General features: G+C 37.2%; 1 protein-coding gene across 1 annotated transcript in view; it reads right to left on the bottom strand.

Moving 5' to 3' along the window:
* LOC149784194 (uncharacterized) overlaps window positions 1-8275 on the bottom strand; it is a 77052-nt gene extending 68777 nt beyond the window's left edge. The window contains exons 1-2 of the mRNA XM_089932956.1: window positions 8205-8275; window positions 1984-2116 (exon numbers count right to left, since the gene is read on the bottom strand). Coding sequence (XP_089789082.1) covers window positions 1984-2037 — 54 coding nt within the window. The 5' untranslated portion in view covers window positions 2038-2116; window positions 8205-8275. The remainder of the gene's footprint in view (window positions 1-1983; window positions 2117-8204) is intronic.
* Window positions 8276-15694: the final 7419 nt, after the last annotated feature.

Here is a 15694-nt window from a genome sequence, read left to right as displayed (position 1 = left end):
CCTTAAAAGGTCAAGAAGTGTGATTCATGACTGATGCAGCAATGGTAAGCACTGTGTTCTACTAAAGAGTTTGCGAAGCATACATGAATCTTAACTATATAAAGTACAGTTTACAACAGTCATGCAGTTACAAATCCCTATGGAGCTCAATGGCTTCTTGCTACCTCTCAACTTGATGTAGTCCTTAAAAAGAATAATTACACTGGGTGTGGGAACAGCAATCGTCTTTCCCACCATGAGACAGTCACAAATCAATACATGATGTCTTCTGAATGTAACTGTTGCCCTTCTGAATGTAACTGTTGCCCTTCTGAATCTAAATACATGTATTGTCTTCCATTCTTCTGTACTAGTTGGCTGAGTGGTCTAAAGCGCTCACTGCTATGTCATCTTTGTCCACATGGGTTCAAGTCTCAGGCTCAACCAATGTAGGCACATAAGAAAGTTTGCCAGTAGCTTCCCATAATAATAATAATAATAATGAGGACTTTGTATAGCACCTAATCATTAGAAGATCTAAGTGCTTTACAACATTAGACAACACCTATAACATAAAATACATATTTAATGATATTATTACAGATAAAACAAACACCATGAAATTAGAAAACATAAAAACATGCTGTAAATATTTTAGGTAGTGAACATTACATGTATTAGGTCTTCAATTTGTTGTTGCAGTCGAAATAAGTGAGTTTTAAGAGCACTCTTGAATGGGATCACTGTGTCTTTGTGTCTAAGTTCAATGGGCAATTCATTCCACACTGACTGGCCCTGGTATGCAAAAGAAAGTTGTCCATATGATTTCATTTTCGTAGTGGGAATAATGAGTATACGATTGTCAGAGGAGGAACGTAAGTATCTTGCTGGTGTGTACACATAGGTGAGGTCAGATAGGTATGTTTTACTGGAGTCTGTCATTGAAATGTAGCACAGAGAACAAATTTTGTGTTTGATTATGGATCAAATGGATAGCCAGTGTAGGGTACACATCTGCGGGGAGGTATGCTCTGATTGTGGTACTCTAAGTATGATCCAAGCAGCTGTGTTTTGAACTTTTTGAAGTTTCTGAAGTAGATATTGAGTTGAACCAGACAGAATTGAGTTACAATAGTCCAGTCTTGAAAGTACTAATGAACATACAAGTGTTTTAGTGGCATCAACTGAGAGATATTGAGTCAGTGATTCTCACTATGGTTTTCTCAGGTTCTTCCTCCACCAGTTAAATTGTCGACAATATAAGGCCTGTCATGTGCTGAAATTGGCATTAAACCCACAACAACAATTTAATTTAGTAATAAGCTATTGGCCGGTTGATCTGGTGTTACTGAGTAAGATAAAACTTTATTTTGTTCAAGAGATAAAGCAGTGTGTTTAATTTTTAAAACAATCTTATTGACTTGCATTTTGCAGCTATTATTGATGACTTTCCAGCTGGTTAACTGTCAACCATCTAATAATGTCAATGGTCAACAGCTTGTTCTGATACTGTAAAACAGACACTCGACCAGTTTGTTCCATTTCTGAATGCCAAAAAGATACTCTCTTGAATATTTCTCGTTAAGTGGAATTTCAGGTTAAAGAAAACTACAATGCATAGTACTTACAAACCTTACAATATTGCTAGTGAGAACTCTGGTTTTCAAGACAAAACCAAAAAAATTAAAAATAGAAAACTTTAATACATACCAAACTAGGTGGAAATATCACTAACTGTTCAAGAGTTACATGTTGGAAATGGAAATGTTCTACTTTTGCATTGTTTCCATGGCGATATCAAAATCTAAAGTCATAAGTAGCAATAGGCACTTGTTCGTGAGTACGCTGGTTTAAAACATCTCTACCCTTTCAAAATTTACTCTCTGGAAATGAAATGTTCATAGAGAGATGGAGAGACAGTGAAAAATGGACATGTCTGTTACAATACATATAATCCTCCATTTACACAGCATGTAAACAAAACACACACACAATAATGCATACCAGCGGCAGAGGAAGTACAAGTAGTAAATATACTGCGAAAGTCATAAAATTCATCAAAACTGTTTTCCCTGTAGAAGATTTTGATCCTTCAAGTTCATCTGGCTCTATATCAAAGCACAAAGTTTTCCAATATCTGAAAATATAAACAGTATTATTTTTTGAGTCCAAGTAAACAACAAGGTAGAATCTATGAGGAATGAATGTTAAATCAAATGGTCGATTTAGTATTACACTGACAATAATGACCCAAAACAGCCCTAACATTTTATAATTTAAATAATTTATGACATTAACCATATTCTGGTACAAAAGATTCTATAAATGCAGTTACTAGTACTGAAAAGTCAAAGGACTATCATGATATTGTTTTGTATAACTACATAGTCAAACCAGTTTAAATGGTCCAGTGTTCTGACCAATTATGACAGTTTCTCATTGCATTATACATTTACTGTAATATAATAATAAGATCTCTCATGACATTGTCAGCATTGTGCTGGTTTTCACAGATAAACATACAATATTAACCTTTGAACTGCTTATGTGAGTATATGATTGCTGATCCTTTAAAGACAGATTGGTTAACTGTAAATGGGATTTGGATAGCTATGGCACTATAATGGCAGATTTTGACATGTGCAAAGTTGACTTTACAATCTATGGCATAAAACTTCATATTATAAATCCATCAAATACCAAAATCAACTTCCCCACCACCACCACCACCACCAATTTGTATGTGTGCGCTCTATAGGGATTTGTGTTTCCTTGTTTTTGTGGCCAAATTTTGACTTAATTTCCAATGCCAAAATCTGTCCATTTCTCCCCCAATTTGAGTTTAAAATTTCCAAAACTTGTCAAAGATATATTCTTAGTAATACATGTACTATACATGAGAGCTTTGGCTATCATGCCATTTTTCAACATATAATAGGCAATTCAAGGCAACCACTATAACTCATCAAGGGAAAACCCCAGAATGAGCAACTAACCCCTGGAACGATACTAGGAAGCTTTCTCTCATACTCATACATATATACCCGAGACTCGAACCCATACAGAGATGGGATGGCAGTGATTGGTAAAGGCGGGAACTTTAGACCATTTGGCCACCCCACAAGGGCTCATTACAAAGAAAACTAGGAGTATCCATCAATGAATCAAGGGCTGGTTGGGGGTATCTAACCTGTAAATGGTTACACCCCCACCCACAGTCCTCGATTCATTGACGGATACTCCAAATGTTCTTTGTAAGAAGCCCCTGTTGTAGTGTAAGCCTTAATCTAATTAGCTTTGAAACATCACTTGACAGTAAAAGTAATCAGACATTCCACACTGCACTAGAACTGATACACACCAACAGCTGGTTTATGTTATACATTCACTAGGGTTTAAGTTCCATGGGAAATAGACACTCAGGGCAGACTTTACTCCCCTTCCAAGCTGTATTGATGTCTTGTATATAATAAATACTATAGAACGCCTTCTGCAGTTATTCTTCAATAACAAATAACATTACATGGTGGCAGCGGTAAAAACACAGGATCGAAATTATCAGAGTTGAAAATGGCTTCATTTCAATTTACAAATCCGGACAAATTTGACTTTTCGAGACCTGAAACTTGGGAAAAGTGGTTTCAGCGCTTTGAACGCTTTCGGCAAGCGTCTGGACTTAGTGAAAAAGAGGAAGAAATTCAAGTGAATACCTTGATTTATTCCATGGGAAGTGAGGCTGATGACATTTTGTCTTCATTCAACCTGACAGAGGAAAATCAAAAGAAGTGGAAGCCCGTGACAGATAGATTCATGCTATATTTCATTCCAGAGAGGAATGTAATTTTTGAAAGGGCAAAATTTAATCAAAGAAAACAGGAAGAGGGAGAAACAGTGGACAGTTTTGTTACAGCTATCTATGTGTTAGCAGATAATTGTAATTTCGGGCCACTACATGATGAAATGATCAGAGATCGACTTGTAGTTGGACTGCGAGATTCAAAGCTGTCAGAAAAATTGCAGTTAGATGCAAATCTAACTCTAGAGTCAGCCGTTAGTCAAGCTCGACAAAATGAAGCTGTGAAAAAGCAACAAACAACGATACGAGCAAGTGGAGAACGAATGTCTGAAATGGATGCAGTAAAATCGTCTTCACTGAAATATGGGAAACAGAAACATAAAATCCCAAATGTTCAGCAAAATAATGTCAGCAGAAAAGGATGCATGAGATGTGGAAAGAAAATTAATCATTCTCGAGACCAATGTCCAGCAAAAGAAGCAGAATGCTACAAGTGTAAGAAAAGAGGACACTATGCAAAATGCTGTTTGTCAAAGTCAACAGTTCGCACAATAGAATCTAGAGAGGAATCTGGATTTCTAGGGACTATTAGCACGAAGAAGGGTCAGCCGTGGATAACGCGTGTGAGATTAAACAACACTTCACTTGTATTCAAGATTGATACTGGAGCTGATGTGACTGTAATTCCTGAGAGAGATTTAAGAAAAATTGGAGACCAAAAACTATCAAAGTCTGATCGAAAACTGTATGGACCTGGAAACTTTGAACTTAAAGTGCTTGGAAAATTCACATGTGGACTTGAATCAAACGATGCATTCAGTGTACAAGACATATTTGTTGTAAAGGGACTGAATCAGGCACTCTTGGGCAGGCCTGCGATTCAGGCTCTCAAGATAATTGAACAGGTAAATATATCCTCAGTAAATGCCTCAGATAAAAACTCACAAAATGCAAGCAAAATTCACGATAAATCCATACATTTAGATAGGGATTATCGCGAGAAATTTCCAAATTTGTTTAAAGGTCTAGGGAAAACAAAATGGTTCTATAACATAACTCTGGACAAAAATGCCAAACCTTATGCCTTATCTACCCCAAGAAAGGTTCCTATCCCTTTATTGAATAAAGTTCAAGAGGAGTTGGATAGAATGGAAAAAATAGGTGTTATTTCAAAAGTAGATGAGCCCACTGAGTGGTGCGCGGCAATGGTTGTTGTTCCGAAACCAAACGGTACAGTACGAATTTGCGTGGATCTAACAAAACTGAATGAATCAGTTAAAAGAGAAAACCACCCACTACCATCAGTTGAAGAATCCCTTGCAAAACTAGCAGGTGCAAAGTTTTTCACCAAACTTGATGCAAACTCAGGCTTTTGGCAGATAAACCTGTCAGAAGATTCACGCCGCCTTACAACTTTCATTACTCCTTTTGGAAGGTTTTATTTTAATCGCCTTCCATTCGGAATCAGTTCTGCGCCTGAATTTTTTCAGAAAAGGATGTCAGAAACGCTGGAGCGACTTGACGGAACACTCTGTCACATGGACGATGTTCTTGTCTTTGGGGAAACGCAGAAACAGCATGACGAAAGACTAGAAATGGTAATGAAATCAATTCAAAAGGCCGGCGTCACTTTGAACGCTGAAAAGTGTGAATTTTCGAGACCATCAATAAGGTTTCTTGGGCATGTTGTTGACGAAAATGGTTGCCGACCTGATCCAGAAAAAGCCAAAGCTATAACGGAAATGGAAACACCGAAATGCGTAACAGATATACGACGATTTCTCGGTATGGCAAATCAGCTTGGCAAATTTAGTTCAAATTTGGCAGAAAAATCAAAACCATTACGTGAGCTTTTGAAAGGTAAAAACTCGTGGACTTGGGGTCCAGATCAAGAACAAGCTTTTAGAGATATCAAGCAAGAAAAGATATCTTCACCAACTTTAGCACACTATGATCCAAATAGAGAAATAGTTGTATCTGCAGATGCATCTTCATTTGGACTAGGTGCTGTGCTATGGCAGAAGCACGGAAGCACTCTGAGACCGGTGGCGTTCGCATCACGAGGTATGTCAGAAACTGAGCAACGCTATGCTCAAATAGAAAAAGAGGCCCTTGCAATCACTTGGGCTTGTGAACGCTTCAGTAGCTATTTAATTGGGTCACAATTCAAACTTGAAACTGACCATAAGCCATTAGTACCACTAATGAGCACAAAAATCTTGGGAGATTTACCCCCTAGAATTCAACGCTTTAGAATGCGTTTGATGAGATTCAACTTTTGTATAGTTCATGTTGCTGGCAAAAATCTATTAACTGATGATGCTCTATCCAGAGCACCTTTAAGTTATCACTCTGAGAGTGACAGAGAATTTCAGGCTGAAACTAACGCCTATGTTGATTTCGTAGTTAGCAATTTGCCTGCATCAAATACCCGACTTGAACAAATAAAGTCTGAATATCGAAATGATTCGATTTGCAAACAACTTGTACAATTCTGTGAAACGGGGTGGCCAGAGAAATCCGCTATTGACGGAAAACTTCAATCGTACTGGGCAGATAGAGGTGAATTTACAGTTCAAAATGGTCTTTTAATGAAAGGTACACGCCTTGTCGTACCAGAATCACTTCAAAGAGAAATCCTAGAGAGAATTCACGATGGTCACCAAGGCATAGTTAAATGCCGAGAACGCGCCAAAACGTCAGTTTGGTGGAAAGGACTAAGTACTCAGCTAGAGCACTTGGTAAAGTCTTGCCAAAATTGCATCGAAAACTCACGAGATCAAGCTGAACCAATGATACCAAATGAATTTCCAAGTCGACCTTGGCAAAGAGTCGCTTCAGACTTGTTTGAACTGAATGGTCAAACATATCTCTTGGTGATTGATTATTTCTCACGATACATCGAAATAGCAAAATTGCAAGGCACAGGTTCGAAAGCAATTGTCAATCATCTCAAATCAATCTTTGCGCGACACGGTATACCAGAAGTTTTAGTTTCAGATAATGGTCCGCAATACACATCCGCAATACTCAAAGATTTTGCAAAAAGTTATGGATTCAGGCATATTACAAGCAGTCCAAAATATCCACAGAGCAATGGTCTCGCCGAAAGGGCTGTTCAGACAATTAAAAGAATGCTTAAAAAAGCAAATGATCCTTACATAGCTCTTTTGACATATCGCGCAACACCATTACCAAATGGATACAGCCCTGCTGAATTACTGATGGGAAGAAAATTACAAACTACTTTGCCAATGGCACCAAACAACTTAGAGCCGAAACGGCCAGATTTAATGAAACTGAAGAAATCGGAAAACTATCAAAAGCAAACTCAAAAGAGAAATTATGATCGTCGACATCGCGTCCGAAATATGAAAAAACTTCAGGTAGGGAATAAAGTATGGATTAAAGATCATTTTTCTTCAGGGATAATTAAATCTGAGGCATATACACCTCATTCATACATGGTAGTAACTGACGAGGGAGAGATACGGCGTAATAGGAGAAATTTAGTTCCCATGCCTACCACATTATCGGAGCCTCTAAAAGTGACTGCTTCAGACCCTGATACTTTGACTGACTCAGATGAAAGCAAAGCAGTGCCAACCAGTCAAAACGGATATTTCACACGTTCGGGAAGATTGTCGAAACCACCTGAGAGACTGAACTTGTAAAATAAATTAAGCTGATGTAGCTTGTTTAGAAATGCGGTCATCAGATCACGTTTCGTTTTAATGTAAACTTCTCAGGAAGGGAGATGTAGTGTAAGCCTTAATCTAATTAGCTTTGAAACATCACTTGACAGTAAAAGTAATCAGACATTCCACACTGCACTAGAACTGATACACACCAACAGCTGGTTTATGTTATACATTCACTAGGGTTTAAGTTCCATGGGAAATAGACACTCAGGGCAGACTTTACTCCCCTTCCAAGCTGTATTGATGTCTTGTATATAATAAATACTATAGAACGCCTTCTGCAGTTATTCTTCAATAACAAATAACATTACACCTGTGAGCCACTTAGGGCATTTACTTTTAAGATAAAACTTAATAGATACTGAATAGCGAAACTATAAAAGTATCACGAAGCTACTAAACAAAGGATCCAACATGGAATCTAATTTAAGATTAAATAGCATTAAAACTGTATACGAAAATGACAGCTTTTCTACGTTATGGTTCATCACTGTTGTTTAATAACTCTGAACGAGAACCTCGAAATTAGGTTTCATTCGAAAATTGACGTCGACTATTTCATGTTTATTGGAATGAATAATGGATACATTATTAATTGTACTGATTGGTATTGAACCATGACTGGTCATAATTTGGCTCTGACGACTATATAATGATAAAATTTTCATTAACTATTTTCAAAATTGACAACATAATTTAACATTTTCCTAAAATATTCGGAAACTTACACATTAAATACATTCAATTTCCTCTGAATCGGGTTGTCGCGACGAAAAAATGGCGAGTCATTACGTGACCATTAATCATACGATGTTTAATGTTCTGAAATCAACACTATTAATAGAAACGAGCTGCGGTAGGGTCCATAACCTTTTAAAGCGACCATTTCGTAGCCTTAACAAAGTAGGGGTTCTATATTACTACTGTAACCTGTTATATTAAAAAAATATAAATGTTTGTAGGGGGTGGGGGTGGGCTTACAAACAAACGGGGAGTTATGCAAAAACCACAGGTGCTGGACGCGAACTTAATGTTACAAAAAAGCAATAACCTGAATGAAAAAACTCATACCGATTGAAGAAAAAAAAATCCCGAGATTACCCCGATGACCCGCTCTAACGTATGGCTTTGACTTGAGTACGTTTGACTTGGGTACGTTTCGGTTTGGGTACGTTTTAACTTGGGTACGTTTTGACTAGAGTACGATATGACTTGGGTGCGTTTCAGTTTAGATACTTTTGACTTGGGTACGTTTTGGTTTGGTAACGTTTTGACCTGTTCCCCTAACAAATTACCCTGTCTATCTATCTATCTATCTATCTATCTATTCAAAGCAAGGGACACAAGCTAGTCAGAACTATAGAAAGCAATAGGTAAGAAACGAACATAAAATAATAATTGTTTCGAAACCATGAAAATAAACATGCAGTTAAATGTGTCTTTTTGTTATTATAAAATATAAAACTATAAGAATATCGGGTTTTTTAAAAAATGTAGCTGCAATAATAGCTGAAATATTTCTTTATCTTCACTTTTATCTGTATGGAACCGCGTGTGTGTGTATATATATAACTTTCTAGTTATCACCATGACGACTGTCTGTAGCATAGCTAAGATCATCAAACTTCAATTAAAAATGTCTTTATTAACTTCACTGCTACACTGTCAACGCAACTCACCAATGATGTCATTATGATGAATAAATAAAAATTTTCGTTGAATCATGACGTTGATTGGTTGACTATTAATAGAACCTGGGGGGATTTTGTCGACTATAGTCCTTTTTCAGGAAGTTGAATTTGGGTTTTTCCATTCCAATATTTAACGCATGCGCAATCAACGTAGGGCAAGTTTAAAACGATTATCATTAACATAGTGTATGTTCGTGAAGAAAGTTTCAAACAAATTTGTAAAGGTTTGACATCTGTACACCCATCACAGAAATAGTGTGTTTAAAATAATGAGTGAATAGTTCAGTAATCTGCCTAAAACATAAAAGTAGATATGAGTACAAAAAGCATCAGAGAGGCTCAGGGCAGCGGACAGGATTTGTGGGCCCTAGGAAAAATTATCCAGTAGGCCCCAATGAATCACAAATTGAAACAACGGTCGACCACCTGACCGTTGTGGTCCCCCGGAATTTGTCCTAACATGTACGCGGTTCTGGATAGGACTTACAAAGTTGGATTATCCATTTCTGAAAGGAAAGGGGTGGGTGGACGATTTTCCTATGTGACCAGAATTACAAATTGTACAAATGTACGTGTACTTATGCAGTAATGCATGTAATAGTTAACACCACAAATTAACACGAACATCATGCAATGCTATGATATAAATGGAGATAAAAAAAAATTCTCTTGTGTTATAGATGTTACACAATTTAAACTGTGACGATGTACATAGATATGATGTCTGAAATTGACACTCCTTTAAATGTTCGTGTGTGTGTGTGTGTGTGTGTGTGTGTGTGTGATTCGAATTTTCAACGTAGCTTTAGCAATTTTACAGTCATATCGCTACGATGTCTGAAGTGTGGCAGTTTATAGAGATGTCTAGCACTGGGGTATCATGCCGCAGACATGTAGCATCATGTCCCACCCAGTCACATTATCCTGACACAAGGCAGACCAGTCATAACACTAACCTCTTACTACTGAACGCCAAGCGTGGCAGCTGCTAGTACCATTTTTATAAGCCTTTGGTATGACTCGGCCGGGGTTCGAACCTGCAGCTTCCCGCATCCGAGGCTGACGTTCTAACCACTATTCCACTAGAGCGGTTCAAATTTTCAATTTTGCTAAATAAAGCAGATTCATTTCACCAATTAATGCCTTTGCAATAAGTCATAAGAAGTTTTAATATTGTCATTTTATTCTGAATTTGTCAACGTTAACATTTCTGAATTGATTCATGGCAACTAGGCATATAAAACCACTTTGTGTATGCACAACTTTGACTACGCAACAAAAATGTAGAGGAATCTGATAACCACATATAAAACATTAGTCCGATAAATCAACCCCTTAACTTGTGTTGATACTGATTGACGATATGATGGTTTGATGTCATCTGTTCATTAAAATGTGCAGTTTTGCCGCGTGCAAATAATTTTGGAATAATCCTGCGTACAATTTAGTCACATACCGGTAATTGGTAACAGCTATATCTGGCGCGAAATAGAAATTGGTCACTGGACAGGTGGTTGTGTCATTCCACGTGAATTTACATGTCACCAAACACGGAAATTGCTCCGGAAATATAATGCACATGTCACTAAAAGAACCTTGCAGCCGACGGTAGCTCCACAGCCACGAGACATACTGATAAGTGTATAAACTGTACACCGATGTGTGCAGACAAAAGTGGCTGCGAATAATTGCAGCTTTCAATGAATGTGATATCATCCCCTAACCCGACAATCAACATCATCACGGGTGACGAGCTGATTATCGGCCTAATAAAACATTGTCTCCATCTCAAAATAATTAAATATGCACGTTTTCTTATTTGTGGAGGTACAAATGTGTGACAATTGCAGCAACAGTCTTCATCATCAACGGGGTTGCTGTTTTCTTTATCCCGACTTTCATCATCATTATTATCATCAAGTACAATTTCATTATCATCAAATTTCGTCTGCCTGTTTATTTTCGGGTATAGGGGCCCCGAGTGTCAGAGGTCTAAACCGCTCGCCTTTACTGATTACCGCCATCTCATCTCTGTCCAGTTTTCTAGTGAATCAACAATATATAAAATGTGATTAACAAATAACATTTAATACTAGTAAATGGATAATAACATTCCGAAAATATACACAGGTACACGGAGAGTACTTGGGGTGAGGTGGGGTGGGGTTTACTGAAGTAGGCCTACTGTTCACCGACAAAGAGCTATGTTGTACAGAGCGCTAATATTGATTGTTGTTGTTGTATTGGGTTTAATGCCATTTTTCAGCACACGATACATGGCGGCCAGTATTAATGGTGGAGGAAGAACCCGGGGAAAACCCGGAAAGAACCACCGACCCATGAGAAGCTACTGGCAAGCTTTCTCACATACCCACATTGGCTGAATTCGAGACTCGAACCTACGCAGAAAGAGGTGAGATGGCAGTGATCCGTAACGGAGAGCGCGTTAGATCACTCGGCTACTCGGGTCCCCGCTAATATTGAATACTTTCTATATAACTCGTACGTGCAATCAAATTTTTATTCAATTAATTTCCACTGACTTGTCAGGTCAAGTGAATGATATTTTTACGCTTTGCATTATTATATTATCCAAAAATATAGGGCTTTTTGACGTCACTGGTGAATTTTATTTTTTTATGAAGTTTTCTTTTAGGCTGGTGTATGCAACATTAAATTTGTTCATAAAAACTGCCCCTTACACCCTTAGCCAATTTTTATAAACAGAGGTCATAATGTAAGATATTCACGAGACTTTGTGACAGCATGGATTAGTTTCATAGTTCGAGATGGGATCACAGCAGCATCACCGGAGCCAAGTAGCTCCTATCCGAATTTAACGGATGTTGACTGACTGTGCCTTTCAGTGCGAAATATTAATGACGGGAACTAATTCTCTTTTTTACCCTTGAATAATTGGAGAGGGGTAATTCCTTTATTTTAAGATTCCTTTTATTGTCGCTGTGAGGTGCACATGTGAAATGTGGAACAGGTCTGTGTTTTGACTGATCTGGGGGTGGAATCGAGAAATAGATCCCTGCTTTGGATGTTTGAACTGTGTTTTGTATTTCATTGTGAGGCACTAACATTAGGCAATCGAATGTTATTCAATGAGAAGACATGCAATTGTGAAGTCATTGTTGCTATATATGTGGTCACTGGTTGATTAGAGAAACATTTATTTGTAGTCTGCGCATTATTGGATTTTCCGGTTGACAGCGACTGTTGTCTTGAAGTCACAGGAAGCAGGGGAAACAAGGGACGTCCAGCCAGACTCATGCATGTGTTTGATCGGATCAGAACTCTTTGGTGTAACATATCAAAAGAGAACTATGTCTCTAAAGTATACGAAAATAATGCCTTGCTACAGCTATTGATAAACAGCCTTCGTTTAAAGGGCATATGCAAATATTAGTCTGAAGTGATTCCTCGCGTTCACTTACATTGAAATCTTTATTTGTAGAGTCACTATCTCGTTCACAGAAACATTTATCCAGATGTGCAGAAATGATAATAAAACCCAATTCTCGCACTAAAGATAGTTAATATTTAATAGAAAGTCCAATTCTTTATTAAAACTACTTTAAGAGATAAGTTTAATTTCTGCGGTAAAGATATCTCATATCTTCCTAATTCATAGCGTGAAATTGATTGCTGACTTTCACTAGTACTCTGCAGAGTTAATATTCAGAAGTCATGGTCACTACTGAAATAAGGGACTATTCGCATATCTTATTTAGTGTATTAGGTATATATCATGATAATATGAATGATCCCATTCTATTTCGTGCTCAACCGCTCAGGTGACCTAGTGGTTAGAGCTTCCATCTCGGATGCGGTAGGTCATGGGTTCGATCCCCGAACGAGTAATACCAAAGACTTATTTTAAAAAATGGTACTAACAGCTGCCTCGTTTGGCGCTCAGCATTGAGAGGTTAGTGTTAGGACTGGTCGGACTGGTGTCAGGATAATGTGACTGGGTGAGACATCATGCTACATTTCTGAGCATGATGCCCCAGTGCTAGATATCACTATAAACTGTCACACTGCAGAGATCGTAGCGATACGACTGATTATTTTTTTTTTAAAGCTACGTTAGAAATACTAATCACACACACACACACACACACACACACGCACACACACAAGCAAATTTCGTGCTCAGATATCGAAATGTTTGGATCTGGGGATACCAAACAAGCTTATTACAATCCTCATAAAAAGAAATTATTTAGTTAAGAACTTGGAATATTTTATTATTCCCTTAAATTACAAAAAGTTATCTCATACCAATTGAAGAAATTCCTTTGCATCCTCACTATGTGTGCATTGCAGAACTAGCATATCATTACAACTGTGTGGTCTTAAACTAAGTAGTAGAAAAGTGTGAGAAGCAACAAGCTTTGTAATAATAAATAATTATAATACAAAGTGAAAATTTTAATAAGAGGAAATTTACCTTATTGCGAATTAAATACCAATTAATCCTAGAAATACAGACACAAGTCGTAATAAATCCAACGCTGGAAGTGTTCATGTACCTGTGGCATCTCGTGCAGTGGGGATATGCCAGAAGTCTTTTGTTATCACAATAATACAATCCAAAGATTATACTCTTATTCGAAATTTCACTATGAATTCAAGTCTCTATTTCTAAGAATGCTATTTTTGATGAGCATTTGATATCTCCAGTGAATAAATAATTTGAATAAATAAAATTTCCAGCCCAAATGAAATACTGGACACAACAAATAATACCACTGACTCTAATAAGATTTTACAGCACGAATGAATAAGTTCTAGAGAAACAAGATTATATGTCATCTACTTGACCTCAGGTCACAATTAACATTTTCTAAGAAAAAACCTAATAGAAAATAACCTTTTAGAAGGCTCACAATGTTTAGAAGATTCAAAAACGTTTAGCTATAAATAGAAGTATATTGCTAAAATTATAATATAAAAAAACAGTTAGACCCGGCATTTCATGGGGGACTTCCAAAGTTCCAGACTCGGATTGCAGTAAACATTTGTTTAAGAAACCAAAATCAATGATTCACGTTAAGTAGAAAACGAACTTAATTGTGGACAAAGTCAAGTCCAACTATCGTTTAACCTCACCATATAAAGAAATTATAATAAATACACAAAACATAGAAGAAAAAAACATTAACAAATTATATAAAAAAATGCAGAATAAACATGCATAGCTATATTTACACTTCAAGATAAGGTAAACAAGCCAATATATTTTGTTTGAAGAAACAAGAGTTCCTAGAAGGGTCTGATGCTCTGCTGGGCGAAAAGAATTTCTAGGAACACAATATAAAAGACTTTCTCCCTCTTAACTCCTGTGTGTTTAAACCATCTCTGATATTCTCTCCGTTGTAACAAAGATGTTCAAATTAGCTGCTGTGGCTGACATACTGGATGTAACATTGGTACCATTTTCGTTTAGGGCCATGTTGACGTCATGAGAAGTCTTTTCGTCAAAACAACATGTCAGTATGATCACCCATTCAGGGTGAGCAGAGAGTGCAACATTTACTAGGTAGACGTCAGCAGCCGTATGGTATATACGAAATGTACATTTGCATTGATGACCAACTTGGTATCATACGAAGTCTATTAGAGAAAAGCCAACGTTGATATAACCATCTGTTTGGAAATAGAAGCGATATCAATATTATAAACGTGCCATTTTGAGGGCCAGTTGGCATCATTTTCATATAGGACCAAACTGACACAATAAACTTCAACATCAAGCGACTTTCCGTTTAAAAGGATTAGTGATAACTAAATTCTTAAGATGGCTAGTATGGTGGCCTTATTGTATATCATCATAGAAAACCATTTCAGTAAAACCACAATCTAATAGAATAGCATAAATAATTTATTCCAGATGGCAATTGTGGCGACGATATTGGAGATCCGATAGGTATTATTTTGTTTATGACTAACTAGGCATCATATGAAGTGTTTCGGTGAAAACACCATGCTGACGTATTCATTAAAAAGGAGTGATAACACGATTTTCAATATGGCCACTGTGGTGGTCATATTGGATGTCTGGACAACAACATTCTCATAAGAGGTTTTTCTTTAGTAAATCCCCATTGATACGACCATACATTCGGGAGTAGCAATAACTGGATTCCCTTGATAGCAATGGTAACCATATTGGATGTGTGAGCGACATAATTTTAATTTAGGACCAAGTTGACATTATAAGAAGTTTTTTTTTTCTCTCACCAAAAGCCATGTTGACATGACCATCGATTTAGAGACATACAAGATTTTAAATACTGTGCTAGTCATATTAGAAGAAAGATTTGCATCACTGTCATAAAGATTTAAACAGACAATCATAACGCGTCTTCTGGTGAAAACCCCATATCAATATTTCGTTCAGGCAGAATGACAATAACAGGAATTTCAAGATGGCTGCCATAGCGGCCACATTGGACATCAAATCGACACCATTTTCGTTTAGCACAACTAGACATCTTGCACAGCAAAATGGTGTT

The sequence above is a fragment of the Sinohyriopsis cumingii genome, chromosome 14, assembly GCF_028554795.1.
Source record: "Sinohyriopsis cumingii isolate HCF-2022 chromosome 14, ASM2855479v2, whole genome shotgun sequence".
NCBI lineage: Eukaryota > Metazoa > Mollusca > Bivalvia > Unionida > Unionidae > Sinohyriopsis > Sinohyriopsis cumingii.
This window is presented reverse-complemented; position numbering and strand designations above follow the sequence as displayed.